General features: G+C 38.3%; 1 protein-coding gene across 2 annotated transcripts in view; it reads left to right on the top strand.

Moving 5' to 3' along the window:
- Nucleotides 1-12,164, top strand: part of LOC146385954 (zinc finger protein GLIS2-like) — a 35,047-nt gene extending 22,883 nt beyond the window's left edge. For both annotated transcript variants that reach the window (XM_084931969.1, XM_084931970.1), the window contains exons 5-7: nt 1,664-1,797; nt 2,469-2,587; nt 8,616-12,164. In XM_084931969.1, the coding sequence (XP_084788095.1) occupies nt 1,664-1,797; nt 2,469-2,587; nt 8,616-9,292 (930 nt within the window). In that variant the 3' untranslated portion in view covers nt 9,293-12,164. The remainder of the gene's footprint in view (nt 1-1,663; nt 1,798-2,468; nt 2,588-8,615) is intronic.
- The last annotated feature ends 1,846 nt before the right edge of the window (nt 12,165-14,010 follow it).

Consider the following 14,010-nt stretch of genomic DNA (forward strand, 5'->3'; position numbering starts at 1 on the left):
GATCATCACGTCAGGCTAATAATAGCCAGAATCTCCCTTTTTGCTAGCAGCAGCAGTGTTCCTCAGAGTGTTTTCACCTGTTTTTTTATAGCTCTCTTACACTCCAAGCCACAGTTACCCATTAATACTCACATTCATACCGCACACAGAGCCATCAAAGTCACAGAAATGTATAGTTGTGTACTTGAGACAAAAATTAAGATTAAGTTTGAAGATGGGATGAACCATAAATATGAAGCAAAGAAGAATCATTTTTTGTGATGATCAGCTTGCACACTTGTGTCACACATTCATGGGGTTTGTGACTGTTGTGAATCCACCGGAAAAAATCTTTTAAAGATTTAGAGTTACCCATCTATAACAGTATGTTTTTATGATGGCTTTATCCGAGCTATGAAATGATCTTTTTATACTTACACATACTTATTACCTGTTATTTAAACTGCAGTTGACTCTGCCAAGGAGGTTATGTTTTTGATAGTGTTTGCTTACGTGCCTGTATCATGTTATTATAGTTTGCATCCAAACACATGTCACATTTGACCTCTGACCTCACTTTAAATTTTGCATCTGCCTTTCCTTCAAGTAGACCCCAGAACGTTTTATATCTCTTGATATAACCTCAAGCAAAAGATAACAAGCTGCCTATTTAGTTAGAAAGATACTCTCGTATAATATTATATAATAAGCTCAAGTTTATGTCCAGTTATTTACAAATCAATGCCTATTATCCACGACCTACTCCTACATTATATTAATTTAATTAGACAAAACATCTGTCATGCTACCTGATTTTTAGTGCAATAGAAACTTTTTAAAATAAATGTTAAAAATATACAAATTTATAGAAAATACTATTGCTGTGAAGAAGGACCACAAATGGACACACTGTTTGGGTTTATTTTCCTTTTATTGCCATCACACACACTACTGACAGTCTCTTTGTCGTTTTTTCCCGGCTTGGCACCCACGCGAGCAGCTTCCAGCCACACTCTGACACACCTCCCCACTCTCTGCTCCGGCTTCACTAAAAATCACACAGGAAAAGAGAGAGAGCTCATTAACTATAACACCACACACGTGTCCCACCAACCTCCCTGGCACTGCCCCTTGAGCTCACTGCACCACCCCTCCCCTGCAGCTGAGCCAAGGACCACGCCTCTGCCACAATCACCTATTGGTTTGTTTTGTCTAGGATGATTCTGCTTTTTAATTTTATTTTTTAATTTACATTGAATTTACAGATATAAAATCCATATCCTGGGACAATGCTGAAAATTCTAGAGACAGAGGCTTATTTTCTCTTTAATCCTTTGAATCAGAATCAGAATGCTTTATTAATCCCTAAGGAAATTGTGTGGGTTACAGTTGCTCCAAGACAGTAACAGTAAAAGACGAAACTATTTAAATAATACAATATGTTACAGAGTTTACAAATTTAGGAAATAGCACCTACTGTACTGAACTGTGGAACTGTAGATACTTTGACAAAGGTTGCTTTTAATGGTATACTTTAATGGTATACTGTTCAAATATTTTCAACTAAAAAGAAACAGTGACATAAGAAGAAAAAAACATCAAGTGTTTGTGTGAAATCTTCCTAAAAAGGTCACAATCAGGTTTCTTATCAGCCATCTGCTTCATTCCCTCTTTTGTCCTTCAGTGCCACCTGCTGTTCGATTCACTGCAGGACCTGGTGGATCACATCAACGACTTCCATGTCAAGCCTGAAAAGGATTCTGGATACTGCTGCCAATGGGAAGGCTGTGCTCGAAATGGGAGGGGCTTCAATGCAAGGTATTCTGTGGCTTTATTCCATTGTCGTGAGGACGACATAAAGCATATTTATCATAAAAATTATACCAGTCTCTAAGCAACAGGTGTTAAAAGCAATGTCATTTCCTAAGTAATACCTTAAGACAGCGGTCCCCAACCCCTGGGCCATGGACCGGTACCCATCTGCGAGTCGCTTGGTACCGGGCCACTACAGTTGAGGCTTGGGTGTGAAATTTATGGTTCTCAGGGTTTTTATTGGTTTTTAGCGTTATTTTAATTTTTATCATTTTTATCATTAACTCGGTTTCCCTGGGTCTTTTCCTGTATATTATAAATAAATCTCCTTTATTTGGTACCAGTACTGATTTTATTTTGTTGTATTTATCCGTGACACATTAAGGCCAGTCTGTGAAAATATTGTTGGACATAAACTGGTCCGTGGTGCAAAAAAGGTTGGCTGTCTTAAGAAACAAAGAAATGAAAACATGCTAGCAATAGTAGCTTTGAATCCAGTGTGACAGGTCATCAGAGTGAGTCATGATCTTTTCAATATAATGTAAGCATCATATGTCAGGCTTCCAAGATAAGACACATTTGAATATCAGCAGCCACATCCTAGGTAAAAATGCTGAAAAAAATAAAAACGGCACATCTTGATTGTAAATGTGTGTTTTATTTGTTATGATTTCTAGGTATAAAATGCTGATTCATATCCGCACACACACCAATGAGAAGCCACACCATTGTCCCACCTGTAACAAGAGCTTCTCACGTCTGGAGAACCTGAAGATACACACTCGCTCGCACACAGGTGAGTTCAGTCCCATCAAAACCAGCAATGACTTGAACCAGTCATTCTCAAACTGTGGTATGCATACCACTGGTGGTAAGCGGGCTCCCTCTAGTGGTACGCGGGAAGTTTCCAAAAATATTTTAAGACTAAATAATATAGCATGTTCTGACTGAGTGATTTCTGAAAAATTAAAACGTACAAGTCTGCTATCACTTCTGTCATAAATGAAGACTGAAAACTAAACAGAAGTTATGTTTGTAGAGTTACTAAAGTTGGGCTGGCTGGTATGTAATGATGTGCTATGTGATGGCTAGCTACACAGCTATATTAGCATAACATAAACACAGTGAAACTGGAGGATGAATGTTATCTTTTTTCCACTCAATAAAAGTTAAAGTGAGGGTTCCCGACGGTTAGGGACAAATGCAATCGTATGGCAGGATGCTGTAAATGGACCAAACTGCAGTCAGGAGAACAACTGCAATATGAGGTTAGTCATTAATATACTGCTGCTAGCTGGGATGTAGTTACATCGTGAGGTTCTAAAAACTGAATTTTAAAATGAACAGTGGTAATAAACACCGAGAGAGGCCGACAGTGATCACTGACTGTTTTAATGGGCTTGTTCGGATTAAATAGAACAAGATACAAAGCATTGAAACATGTTAAAAACACAACAGCCTTAATAAACGCAGAGTAGTTTGGACCCAGAAGCAGGGTTCATATGTCATCACTTAAGACCGGACATCCCACCTGCGGTGAATGTTTAATGCAGTACAGTTGTTATTATTACCACTTGTCACATCCTGTTTATGACAGTTAAAATAAATAACATTCATATAAGAAATAAAATTGTGTCATGTGAACTGTATGTGGTGTTAAATAGGCCTATACTACTGTACTTTAATGTCGGTCATAAGGGAGGTACTTTAAGAGCCATATATTTTATGAGGTGGTACTCATTGTGAAAAGTTTGAGAACCACTGCAAACTGAGCTTTTAGCTTTATTTCACGTTTAGCTTTTTTTTCTGGTCTCTTCCACCGCAGGCTGAAAATGTCTGTAACTGAGTTAGCTGTTTGCTGCCGAGCATAGAAAGCTTTATGGATTTTGTCTTTTGTCTTTCACATTCTTAGACATCACTTTGCAAAAACACTTCTATCAACTATCAGCCATTTTCTCTATGGACATGCTTTCCAGAGACCTTTCAAGTACGTGCTTTGAAATTACGTCAACTGTTTTAATAGATTTCCAAAAAACAAGTGTCTTTTCCTTGTAGCTCAGACCTGTTTTACCTGCTGTAGTTTTAGCCAGTGCTAGGAAAAATGTTTTCTTGTAAAAACCTTCTTATTAGGAAATATCAGTGGTTGCTGACTGCTTTCCTTCAGTTCCTTTTTTTTTTTAGTAGAGGTGAGCCCTCAAACTCAAGGCGATTATAAATAGCTCCAGTACTGTTGGTGTGCCATGATCTCCAACCACGGTTTTGTAACTTTAGTATAAGGGACAGAGTTGTCTGTCCAGCCAAAAGCCCAAATCTGATTTTTAATTAAATAGAGGTCAGTTCAGGAATGTGACCAATTCACACGGGAAACAAAATTTGTTCCCATTTAAAAATATTGTGAAAAACCCAGACGTCTGTGCAGGTTTTCATCATCCAGGTCATAGTAGTATTAAAACCTTGACTGATGGTATCGTAACCCACCACCACTGTTTAATGATGGTCATTCAAATTACAATTTCATTGTTCAAGCACAGTATAGGCAGCAACAGCTATTCTAATCTAATCTAATCTAATCTAATCTAATCTAATCTAATCTAATCTATGTAGATGATTTAAACGCCTCCATAATTTCCTTAGGGATTAATAAAGTATTCTTCGTCTGATTCTTTTCAAACCATTTAAAACTCCTAAACAGGAACTTTAATGCACACACACCTGGCCTCAAGTGACCTCAGTAGTTTACATGAAGGGTGTGGCAAGGTCTCATAGTTGTTTCACCCTTAAATGACCCACATCTTTTTTCACACCTTGGCTCATGTGAGCACTCAGATGATCAGCAGTGGTTCTCCTATCAGCATCAACTCCAAAGGGGATAACCCCCACCGGGGTTTAAATACCTGGGATTTGCCTATGGGCAGAAATCTGTGCCATCAGAAACTGAATTTGAATAAGTTAAATTTGAATTTGAATTGCTCAGATTGAATCTGAATTGTAACTTGAATAAATGCTTTTGAAAACTGAATTTGAATTAGTCTAATTTGAAATTGAATTTATGGTTTGAAAATGATCGTCACTAAATTGAAATTGCATTTTATATTTTGAAAATGAATTGATTTGCTTTGAAACTGCATTTTATCCTTTAAAAATTCAGCTCTCGAATAATTTCAGTTTCACTTCTCACCATTCAGTTTCAGTTCTACAATTCAATTTCAGTTCCAAAATTCAGTTTTTTGGAACTTACATCCGGTTCCGGTTCAAGAGCAGATTAATAGAACTACGTTTTACTAGCGGACCGAAAGTGTTACTGACGGAACAGCGTCTTGAGCTGAATTAAGACTTCAGAAGTCATTCGTCATGTCGAATGACCAGCGGATAAACTCTCAGGTTGGTAATAAATGTATTACATGTATAAGAACAAGCGTCATGTTAACAAATGATAGCCGTAAGGTAACTTTTATGCTTATTGTAGCTGCTAGCTAAAAACGCTAATTTAGCGTAGTTTGCCCTGAATTCAGCTTTGACAAACAAATATGATCGACTGTTTCTAGTAGAATTCCAAAGTTGTCATCTTGGACCCTCTCAGAATGCTTGCAGAGACCCCTACAGTAGGGAAACATGCAAAACAGTGTCCAAACCTTTGTATTTTAGCTTTATTTGTCTTACACAGCATCCCAACTCTTTAGCTAACTTAATAACTTTAGCTAAAGTGAATAGTTAGTCTAATTCATTAGTGCAGCATTACTGGATCACCTCTGTTTGAAGTGATATAATATGATATACAACTATCACTGTGTTTAACTACCATAATAATTCTTAGGGTACTGAGTGCATGCTTAATTAGATTTTTTTTAAAAAAGCATACTGCTCCATTACTATGTTTGACAGGCTGAAGTTGTCGGGTCACCTCCTAAATCAACCATCTTTTACAGGTTTTTTGTGCCAGAAATGGAGTGTCCACTGAAGACTGAAGATACTGAATCTCTACGCCTTGCCATTGATCCCTCTTGTGCCTTCATCTAGACAAGAGACATTAACTTAACCACTCTCACATGCTCTGTACCTACATCACCTTCCCTGACAGTCGTAGCTTGGCTCATCTGAGGGTGAAATTATAAGAATGTGTTATTTTGCAAAGTGCTCTCCAGGGTTCCTAAATAAAATATGGCATTGAGGTCATTTCTTTTGGATTAATCCCTTCTTCTGAAATATAAGAACCTCTCCTGGTTTTAATGGCACTTTGGATTTCCTTACTTTCTGTTCCACTTCCAAACCCAAATAGATGCTGACAAGCTGACACAGTAACATGGAAGAGGGAAAGAAGTTGGAAAGGACTACTACAAATAAACCTAATGCCTAACAATGAAAAATGTAAAATAAGAACAATAATAATAATAAAGATAAAAGATGAAGTAACAAGTTTTTAGTTTTTTGTTTATTCCAAATGATCATCCAGATGTCTGTGACATGTGATGACAAACACCATAATGGAAGGCCTTAGTCATCACATGCTTAAACTCATATATTTTTGCATATGCTGAACAGGCAGTCAGACATGCTGTAACTGTGGGGTTGGAAACAGCATGAACACAATACGGCAGGGGTCTCAAACTCCAGTCCTCAAGGGCATGGAGAAGTTGCATGACACTGGCCCTTGAGGACTGGATTTTGAGACCCCTGTCATATGGAATATGATAGGTGTGGTTGAACTGCATGAAGACTCTGAAGTTTCTCTTCTCTTCTGGCAGGACAGGAATGTGGCCTTGTCCTGTGAGCCACTGTAAGGATGTACTTAGAGTAGAACTGGACTGTCACCGGCCTCAGGCTCTTCACCCTTTTCAAAGACAAAGCAGTCATTTAGATAAAATATTAGATATTGTTTACCTGTAAATGCACAAAGTAAATTTAGAAATGTAATTATTGTCAAGAGTGAACAAGCACTGATAGTGTAATCTACAGCTGTGGCCAAACGTTTAGAGAATGAGAAGTGTTGTTTGCATATTTACAAAGTTTGCTGTTTCAGTGATAGTTGTATATCATATTGTATCACTTCAAACAGAGGTGATCCAGTAATGCTGCACTAATGAATTAGACTAACTATTCACTTTAGCTAAAGTTATTAAGTTAGCTAAAGAGTTGGGATGCTGTGTAAGACATAAATAAAGCTAAAATACAAAGGTTTGGACACTGTTTTGCATGTTTCCCTACTGTAGGGGTCTCTGCAAGCATTCTGAGAGGGTCCAAGATGACAACTTTGGAATTCTACTAGAAACAGTCGATCATATTTGTTTGTCAAAGCTGAATTCAGGGCAAACTACGCTAAATTAGCGTTTTTAGCTAGCAGCTACAATAAGCATAAAAGTTACCTTACGGCTATCATTTGTTAACATGACGCTTGTTCTTATACGTGTAATACATTTATTACCAACCTGAGAGTTTATCCGCTGGTCATTCGACATGACGAATGACTTCTGAAGTCTTAATTCAGCTCAAGACGCTGTTCCGTCAGTAACACTTTCGGTCCGCTAGTAAAACGTAGTTCTATTAATCTGCTCTTGAACCGGAACCGGATGTAAGTTCCAAAAAACTGAATTTTGGAACTGAAATTGAATTGTAGAACTGAAACTGAATTGTAGAACTGAAACTGAATGGTGAGAAGTGAAACTGAAATTATTCGAGAGCTGAATTTTTAAAGGATAAAATGCAGTTTCAAAGCAAATCAATTCATTTTCAAAATATAAAATGCAATTTCAATTTAGTGATGATCATTTTCAAACCATAAATTCAATTTCAAATTAGACTAATTCAAATTCAGTTTTCAAAAGCATTTATTCAAGTTACAATTCAGATTCAATCTGAGCAATTCAAATTCAAATTTAACTTATTCAAATTCAGTTTCTGATGGCACAGATTTCTGCCTTGTATTTATAGAACTGAAAAAGTCTCTTGGATGAGAGTTGAAACATCTTTATAAAGTTATTGTTATATTGTTTTTTTTTCAAGCTCTTAAGACTGAAGAATAACCCCCCCAAAAGCCAAAACAAAAACAGATCTGAACAATAGATCATGCTTTTTACTACTCACAGGTTGTCAAAGTGAGCCTTCAGACAGTCGTTTGAAGAAGTTTCACATTACTATGTGAATGTAATGTTGATGTTGTTGTCCATTGTTCTGTTTGGTTTAATTTCATCTCATTGATTTAACAGTAAGCATATGTTTAATTTTTCATACATTACAGTCTTGATTAGCAATTAGAGTTTGTAAGGGAAGTGTTCAAAATGTTCATGTTGCTGAAAACATGAGAAACGGCTCCCTTCAACAAACATCCTACTGCTACCTTGCAAAAGAAAATGCAAATTTACACGATTTAACTTGCTTAAATAAAATCTACAACAAACACACACACACACACACACACACACACACACCTCCACCTCTCAAAATACTACTCTAATAATGTAAAGAAGGAGCAAATTAAACCTTTTGAAAAAAAAGGAACGTCCCAGTGAGGCTCTTACAAAAGGTGACCATTAAGGCGACCATGGTCAATGGCGACCATTGACCATTAAAAATAAAGTATTTTATATCTTTTGTTCTTATGCAGTATTTTATTTTGTTCTTTTAAAAAGTGTCACATCGGAATAACACTTTCTTCTTTGTTCCTTTCCTTGTTAAGCAATGACACACCATGAATCTTAAGAGTTAGAAACAAACTGACAACATCCTTCTCTGGCATTGTTCTCAAATCAAATCATTTCTTTCCCCTCCATTTCTCCTTCCTTTGTCCTTCTGTCTCTGACTCATATTTGTTTGTTTCTCTTTTCTTCCAGGGGAAAAGCCTTACATCTGCCCCTATGAAGGCTGCAGCAAGCGCTACTCCAACTCTAGTGACCGCTTCAAGCACACTCGCACCCACTATGTGGACAAGCCTTACTACTGCAAGATGGCAGGCTGCCTGAAGCGCTACACAGACCCCAGCTCCCTACGCAAGCACATCAAGGCTCATGGGCACTTTGTTGCCCAAGAGCCGGGGAGTTCAAGTAGGTCAGGGACAGGGCTGGGCCTTCCTAACCACCAGAGTGCCACTGAACAGCCCTCTGTAGGCGGGACTCCTGTCATCATCCCTGGGGCTGCTGCAGCCCTTCTTGGGGGCCTTGGGACGTCCTTGCCACTCTCTGCTTTCTGCCATGCCAGAGCTCTAGGCCACCACCGGGCACCGCTCTTTTCCATGGGTGGAGGAGGAGGAAGCATGGGATCGCTCAGTCTTTCAGACTCCCCACTGTTGCGCTTTGGACTTTCAGCTGCGTCTATGTTTGGGTTGGGGGCTTTGGGAAGTCTGGGGCAGGTGGTAAGAAGGGAGCCAGAGGACGGGGAGGAATCAGAGGAAGGAGAGGACGGGGAAGTGCTGAACCTCTCTGCAGGGGTTGGGGCGAGACGAAGTGAAGCTTTGTCTTGGGTGGTGGTTCCATCAAGGGCGCTACTCCTCAAACCAGCTGTTGTTAGTTAAGATGAACTGTCAGCAACTCAGAGAACAAGAGAGTTTGACTTTGTGTTTTTCCAGCCTGCCATCATCATTATCACCGTGTCTCATACTAACATTTTATCAGAAATCACTGGCATCTCACAGGGATACGTGCAAGATATTCTTTGGTTTGGGCGTTAAAATGTATTAGTGTAATAGTTTAAAAAAAGTACATAACATGTGAGACTTGCTCTGGATACCTTGGTGCCACATTAAGATACACTGAAATGTCTTTATGTTGGCATATCATGGAAAATCCAGATAATTCTATCTACAGTCCCTCAGTGTATACCTCCATCACTTCCTTTTGTTGATATATTGTTGCTCTTTAAAACAGGACCTTTACTTCCTCATTTATGTTGTATTAAGGAGTTAAACCAAAGGTGTAGATCTCTGTGAAGCTGGTGGCTCCTGACAAAACACTAGTATTTAATACCCAGGCATGAAAACTTATTGGTTTTACTAACATAATGCAGTGGAATGCTTTTGTGGGTGTATAAGGTTATAAAAATCCCTTCCACAGTTAGAGCCATGCAACAGTTCAGCCATTCCAACCAATAATAACTAAAGACAGACTTGAGTACAGTGGTCTTGTAATGAGCAAAACTCCAGCAGGGCCTTTTTGTACCGTATTACAGTTATTTTTTACACCATACATGCATTTAGCTGTCTTAACTTTGAAAAGGTCAGTTCATCCATATTGCAAAGAAAAGAAAAAAAAAGCCAGATCCCTGACTGGAGCATGCAGATCCACTTTATATTTTTTTTTCCACATTGACCTGAGATACCTACTGAGTATCTCTACAGCTCTAGTTGTTATCTGGGTAATGTTAAATCATCAGTGCAAACAGTTTCTGCTGTTGAAATACTTTGTCATTAGACTCCTAAGGATAGCAATGTTGTTTGGATAATTTCCTCAACCACTATAGCTGTTTGTAGTTATTAGTAGGCTTTATAAAAAGTCTTGGGCATTTTAAATTTGTTTGCTTTAACTGGTCTCTGGTTTTAAAACCCCAGATGATGAGTAAGAGAACCAAAGGTCAAAAAGTAAGTCCATATAATAGTGACTCATACAGTAATGACCAGGGAAAACATTGTGATTGCCCGGCCATCACGTATACCCACCTTCATAGTCTGTTTTACTCTAAATGAAACCACAGTTTACCAAGTTAATATCATGGTGAGACTTGAAACTGGGGCCTGAGATCATAAACCCACTAGGAAATGTTTACTCCAAAGAGAAACAAAACCACATCGCTGCACAGCTAAATAACAAGACTTAGGGAATATGTGTAATCTGGGTGAACTAAGCCTTCATAAACCCATCTTTTTAATTTCATCTACAGCTTGATTTCCTAAAGGACTTTTGCAAAGGCAAGCTTGTGGATTAAATTTACCAAAGCTGCTAAGGAAAAACAGCTGGCACCCTGGCCTTGTGTAGTTTTTAAGCTCGACAACCCCCACAGAGTGCTTCCATCGACTCAGATTGTTTCCTCAACAATAAAGATGTGAGGAAACAAGGATGTGGGGAGCAATAGGAAGTGCAGTCCACACACCAAAACACACACAATTATGTAATATTAAAACATACAATATAGAGCTACCCTTGATACAGTTGATTTTATTTGAGCAAAGCTGTTTACACAATATTTATGCATATGAAGAGGAAATTATGTGTTTATGGAAAAGATTTTGCACAGCAGTCTTCTTATAGATTGTACTTAAGTCAGTTTGAAATCAAAATCTTTGACTCGGTCTGATCATGTAAAGGTTTCTATGGTTTCAGTTTGGTACACCGGTTGCTACGTGCAATATGTAGTCCTGGTATATCCCCTCACCTGCTTAATTTCCAAGCCAAAAGCAAACAGAATAACTGCCTTGCCTCCAACCCCCAAAGATATTGATTTAAAAATGCTAAATCACAAGAGGTCTCACGCTACACAGGACAATGTCAGCAGTTATCTCACTAATTTGCACATAGAAAAGTGCTCAGTGTTGCTCTCATATCTCCACTGCTGTTTATTTTAGCTAACAGTAAAACCTTGACTCAGACTTAGAACACAATGACGTGTGACAGATTTTATTCAACACAAAGCTATGTTGACCATGTGATTTTTCTAATTGCAAGAAGAACGAACTAAAAAACAAAACGAAAAACAAACATATTGACACAAGTGAAGGTCAGAGCTCCTTCACTCGCAGATTATATTAGTTTAGTGTTTGTTGTACTAATCGTTTCAAGACAATGGTCTAAACAGGATCAGCCCTGCCTGAAGGAATAATTCTTGTGGGTAGACAAAGGTGTGTATATGGCAATAATGATTACACATTTGCTTTGAACAAACATTGAGACATGGCATAAGTAGGAACAGAAAAAAAAGCAGTCTGTCCAGAGGCAGCGAAGGGGAAGCGTTTGACGATGGCCACACATGGCCAGTATCTGTGTCGATCTTGTATTCCTGTTTGCACATCCTGATCAGTATTTCAAAGGTGCCCCAGTAAGTGCCTTGTGTTTCAGCTAAAATATATCACTCAGTATATGGAACATATGTACTCAGCTGTAAAGTGCATATATATGCTTTTTTTTTTAAATTACATTTTAGGAAACGTTAAACTTTTTAAAGGCTTGACAACAGATGTGATTTGTACATCAGGGCGACTGCAACACCTTTTAAACACTCCACCAATGTTTATGACTATGGCAATGACTCAGTGTCAATAAATGCATTAAAGGAGAGAGTGTGACACCACTGTGTATTTTTTGTGCTGTGATGTTTTTTGTTTTGTTACTTTACAAGTTGAAATAGAAGACTACATGGTAGAATAAAGAATTGTAATAAATTAGGGTTTTTCTTACTGTGCGTGTCCACTCTTCTCTATTTGTGTTATGCCCACTCACAGTTAGAGTTTGCCTCTGCTGTTTCATTCGTTTGCGAGGTAGCTTCCTTGTATACCAGCATGAATAGAAAGCAGAAAAAAGCAGACAAACAGGTATCTTCTTCTCGATGTGAAAGAATTACCACGTGAATGTTACTGATAGCTCCGAGGAGAATCAGAAAATGGTCCTCCCATATCTAAGTGGGTTATAATAATATGTCTCCACATCTCGGGTGACATATTAACAATAAAACGTCTCTGATGGGTGTTGCAATGGCATGCCTGTCACAGCTTTGGTTACAGTAAAGGTCCCTCTTCCCCTCCAGGTAGGTAATTGTTCGTAGGTGAGAAAGAAAATCAGTAAATATTTGACGTGTAGCTACACCTTTGTAATGAAAGCCTTAGGTTTCAGCACTTGGATAAGTAATACAGTTGTATAAACATTGTGAACGTGTAATCTTTCTCTGGACTGAAGACAGTGGATTGGTTGGAACAAGTTTTATACCTCCAATCCAAAACCTCATGGGGTGATGACACTCAATCTGCAAATGCTCACTTAGACCCCTAGTCCCCACCCTAACCCTAATTCTAACCTTGATTGGACAGACATGAACTGCCAGCCTGAGGAAATAGGACGTTTAAATGCTGTGGCTGTGGTATATAACATTCACACACAAACACACAAAAAGAAAGAGGAGGGAATGGAGGGATGGGATTCCAACCAATTACTGGTTTATTGTGGTTAACCACAGAAGTGTCTGATAAAAATGTCATGGGAAAATCCCCCCAGCAGGGAAAGGTTAATTGTTGATTCTAAATGACCTGTAGGTGTTAATGTGAGTGTAAATCCTTGTCTGCTCCGAGTTAACCCTCCCCATTTCTTTAATTGAATCTATGAAAAATGCCAACAATAAAACAGTTTGATAGGCATAAAAATATTATTTCTGCACCAACAGGATGATCTCCAAAGAGCCATCACCTGAAAACCTAGTGGATCTCTGCATGATGTGGAACTGTGGAGGACAAAAGAAAAAGTGGTGTTGCTTAAAAACTACCTGCAATAGATGAATAGTATCTGAAATTAAGAAATTAAAGAAATCTACCAAATACCTGAAATGAGAAGCCTCATTAGAAATGGTCTCAGAAGGTTAGCTGTCAAGGAAGGTTAACATGGAGCAAAGGCTGAGGTTGCCAAATTACAATTGTTACGCCTCTTATCAAGGACTGAAATCAGATTTCAGAATTTTGAGTCAAACGGTCATGAACTTATGAGGCGTACAACAGTGACTGCTGCATTTCAAGCCAGTGATGTTGGGGATTTTGGCGAAATTGGATGGAACTGCGAACATATACAAACAATACAATCTTATTGGTGATGGCCTTTGCTTTGGCATGACAATGGCCCCAAACACAATGCCAATTCAGTAAACATGTAGCTGTATGGGAAAACACACAGTGGAATACTATCAGTCATGGACTGGCTTCTCCAGAGCCTGGAGCTCAAACTTATTGAAGCAGTGTGGAATCATCTGGACAGAGAACAGAACTAAAGGCAGCCAACACCCAAAGAAGAGCTTGGAATGTCCTTCAAGAAGCCTGGAAACTACTTAAAGAAGTTAGAAGAAAGCTACCTCATAGAGGTAATAAAAAAAAGGAAATTAGTTGTAATGCTAGTGATGTTTAATGCTTTATTATAGCATGTTAGCATGCTAATATTGGTGAATTACTAACAATAACACTTACAACAGAGTAGTACCTTTTGTTTTATTATATTTTTTTCAATATTTGAATGTTAATGTTCATAGTATAACTGAATAAAATCTTGA

Source organism: Perissodus microlepis, chromosome 6 (assembly GCF_051167445.1).
Source record: "Perissodus microlepis isolate ML-2025 ecotype Zambia chromosome 6, ASM5116744v1, whole genome shotgun sequence".
Lineage (NCBI taxonomy): Eukaryota > Metazoa > Chordata > Actinopteri > Cichliformes > Cichlidae > Perissodus > Perissodus microlepis.